General features: G+C 38.7%; 1 protein-coding gene across 8 annotated transcripts in view; it reads right to left on the reverse strand.

Annotated features, from left to right (window-relative positions):
• The window catches only part of MACROD2 (MACRO domain containing 2), an 888,200-nt gene that overhangs the window by 54,328 nt on the left and 829,847 nt on the right, over window positions 1–4,025 (reverse strand). For all 8 annotated transcript variants that reach the window (XM_017745239.1, XM_017745241.1, XM_017745240.1 and 5 more), the window contains one exon: window positions 862–927. In XM_017745239.1, coding sequence (XP_017600728.1) covers window positions 862–927 — 66 coding nt within the window. The remainder of the gene's footprint in view (window positions 1–861; window positions 928–4,025) is intronic.

Here is a 4,025-nt window from a genome sequence, read left to right on the forward strand (position 1 = left end):
ATATTTATATTAATATTGCACACAGGTAATTTGGAGTAAAGTTTAATAAAGTTCACTTTATAAATCCATATTCGTATACATCTTTTATACTAATTTCTTCTTTTTGTGAAGTTAAAGTGGGAGAAATGAGGAAAAAGCCCATTTTCACTTTTAGTTTGCACTGTTAATCCCAAAGGCTTCTGAACTACAAGAGTAGATGATAAATCCGTGCTGTAGTTTTTGAATCTATAAATGAAATACTGAAAGAAATTATCCATTGTCAATCTGTGAGTAGCATTCTACAGTGTCACAGCGGGGATTACTGCAACAAGCATATTTCAAACCAGGAGTCCCGTGGAAACGAAGTATATATGGACAGATTCGTGGTAGATGTTTCAGAGATGTTTATTTCTCCAGCCGCATGGCCGGGGCTCAGCTCAGGAGCCCCGCAGTCACGGGACCCGAGGGTCCTCGGCCACCCCGGGGAACACAAACCAACCAATGGGGAATGAAACTGAGCAGGGGCAGGGAAACCCCGTGTCTCCCACCCAGGGCCCCTCTCCCAGGGCTACATGGCAGGGGAGGGACCCCAACAACCCCAGGGAGCCCAAGCTTTGGGCTTATTTCGGATACGTCATGTATGATATTTTAGTATTAACTCTGTAACAAGGGGACTTAGGAATTTGTGGCATTTCTGCTACCAGCACAACAGTTGGTGCCAAGTGCTTCATTACAAAGACTTTTGTAAATGAAAATCCAGGTGTTTACCTATTTCTGTATTGTTTAACTGAGATTTTGGCAATTTCCAGACAAAGGAAAAAACAGTTTCATGAAATTTCCTCTTGGGATGGGATATTTCAAAACACAATTTCCAATCTGTACCTTTATTCTCACTCAGCTCAGTGTCTTCTGATGACAGGCTGGCTACAGCTGAAGGTTTTGTTTCATCTATAAGAACAAAGGTAATGAAAGAGAAGTTATTCATTAAACAGAAAACTGATGAACCACTTCACTGAAAAAAAAGTGTTACGCCTTATTGAGACAAGGTATTAGACCTGAATTTCATTTACTGGGCTTCCATCCATTTACTGGCTATTACTGGTCTGATTGTCTTCCCTAAGAAAGATGTAAACTAACATTCCAATACAGCCAGATCAAAGCTGTATTTCAATATCTCATCATACAGCTATTGGTTTCATGCGTAGACTGGTGTTCTATTTGCTCTGAGATTTCTTTCTTTCATTTAATCCATATATTTTGAGAAAAAACAATTAAGTCATTCTTAACTTGAATCATGTCCATGAATCCCACTGGAACTCAAATTACTAGATGCAAATGCTTTCCTGAAAATAGAAGCTTTCATGAATCAGGCCTGAAATTAGAAAGTTCTTAGAAATCTGCAGCTTGGAGTTTTTTAATGGTAGAGCACATAGGTAAACCTATTGTAGTTAATAGATACAACTGGTACATGAACTTAATAAAATGTTTTCACTTTCACTGTTGCTATTTCTTGCTGATTTTTATAATTGTAAAATTTTTATAAGCTTTTGTTTTCATTTCTAGACTTTAATTTCTTTCAAAAGACTTGTTGTTGATGATTCTGACAAATTCTTTTCCTTACATAGACAACTAGTACTTTTAGCTAGATTGAAGCAAGAGCTCAGAACCACCTGCCATGTTGTTTTCCCATGTGTTAACTGTGAAGCTCATAGATGACAGACTGTAGGCCAGACTTTAAAAAAACCCCACACAGTTGAAAACTTTCAGTCTTTTCAGACTATTGGTGCTTTTACCACTACTATAGTTTTCTTTATAATATATACTTTTCTCTATGATATCATGATATTTTTCACTATAATGAGAATATGTAAATCTTTATATAATGGACCGAGTAAGAATAGAGCATCAATTTTTTGTCCTATATTTTCTTTCACAATGTCGAAGTATATGATTTGTCACACTCAGAGGAAGTTTATGCCTTTTGGTTTATATAATACAAATAAGAACTTTAACATTTGACGGGATTGTTCCTAACAGTGGTCACTTGTAGTGTTTAGCAATCTTCTAGGCATACAACTGTGTACCTTGGAAAATCAGGTAATTTTCTACTGCCATGAAAGGAAGAAAAAGCAGCAATCTCAAAGTTCCTGGTGATGCTCTGTCTCCGCAATGCATAGAGCAGAAAGCAGCAGAGACTCACTAGGTAGATGTAACTAACTGGAGGTAATTGTGGCCCTCTCTGTTCCTGTCACTATGTAAACTAGGAGGGAAAATTGCTAAGCCAGATCATTTTCTCCTGTAACACCATCTGCCTGTGGCCAAGGAGGTGACTAATGAGTGGGCACGACATTATATTTAGGCATGTACCTAAACTGTGTTCCTAAAGTATGACATTTTCTGGATCTGGGATCTCAGATGTCTGGATCTTTTCTTTGACACTCTTCATGAGAAAAATGAAACATGAGTACCAATTCAAGATAGCAAAAGAATGTACATCACGGCTCTGATGAACCAGCTCTGACAGCTCGTATTGCAACAAGTCATAACAAGCAGTTTTGGGAAAAGCACAGTGCATTTCAAACACATACAGTAGCAAAGTAGTAGTTTCAAGAGGTAAACATTCCTTAATTCTCTTGGGAAAAAGGGAATTTTATTCAATCAAACTGAAATACTTACCCCATCAGAGTGACTTTCAGTGACAAGCACAGCAGGCTGTATTGGGCATCTCCAGATGCAGGTTTAACAGGAACCTCTACAACTGGAGCCAGGAGCTCCAGGCAGTATTAGCTCTTAAGTGAGCTAGCAGTCAAGCAGTACTCAGTATAGTTAAAAGCTGAAAATTGCTTGGAAAAAGATATGCCCCAGTCTAGTCAGAGATTCAAAACAGAATCTCAATTCACATGGAATAACTCATTCTTCTCCCTGGTCCCCTTTGTCTGTTTGAAATACAACTAGCATGAAAGTGAAAAACCCAGGGAAGGACATGTGGTTGCCCTCCAGCATTTACAAAACACCACCATGCACTTATCTTGGGGAGGATAAAGTTTGCTGAAGTCCATGGGAATCTATTTTATTCTGTAATACTGTGTGCCTCTGGCTTTGTCTCTCACTGCCTGCCCTGCATGAGGACATACAGAAGAGGTGATAAAAAGAACATGAAACACAGAAGGACTTCAAGCTTGGACAGACAGCATCAGATGTTAACACTCAGTTGCAGAAGAGTGACCTGTGCAGGGCAGGGAGAAAAGCTGCCCTTCCACCTACACAGTGGCCAATGCATAGGACAAAAAGAAGACACTCATCCAATGGATTTCTCATTACCACAATGCAGGAAGCAAATCAGGTAAGTCAGGAATCCAGACCTTCTAAATTTAGCTACTGTGTTTGCTGACTTGCCACCTTCAGCTCAAGAAACTCCAAAGAAAACCCTTTCATTCTCTCTGGTTTAAATATGCTTAGGGAACATTCTGCACTATAATGGGAAAAAAATCCTGATGGAATGAGAAAAGCGGAGTGCTACATGCAATACTACACTAAAAGAAATACTTAAGAAATAAGGAGATAGACATTTTGATTGCCACTTCAGGTCTTTTGATAGCTAATTCATTCTAGCTGTCTCTTGCAAGGAACAGAGTTGTGTAGCATGAAAAATTAAACAGAAAAAAATCACTTGTGAGCACAGAGTGACACTGTATTCCAACATACTGAACTCACTATAATTTATAAGCATGTCACCTGCAAAACCCACTGCTTGTGAACTCTGACATTCACTCACAGCATATGCAATGGATTTAAATCTTCATAACCACTACGACTTGTGTAGACAATTTTTTAAAATTTGAAAATACCCTTAAAAATCATCAGGAGTTATGTTTTCATCAGAAGGAGCCTGCTGCTTGTTTCCCCCTTCCCCACATTTCTTTTACCTCATTTCTATTCTATGCAGAGGAGAAAAAATTATTTATTCCTTGTGAGAGGATTAGCTAGATTAGGCACCTTAACGGGAGAACGTAGAGCTGGTAAGCTGGAGAGGGGTCTGCATTCCT

The sequence above is a fragment of the Corvus brachyrhynchos genome, unplaced genomic scaffold (genome assembly GCF_000691975.1).
Source record: "Corvus brachyrhynchos isolate BGI_N302 unplaced genomic scaffold, ASM69197v1 scaffold69, whole genome shotgun sequence".
Classification (NCBI taxonomy): domain Eukaryota; kingdom Metazoa; phylum Chordata; class Aves; order Passeriformes; family Corvidae; genus Corvus; species Corvus brachyrhynchos.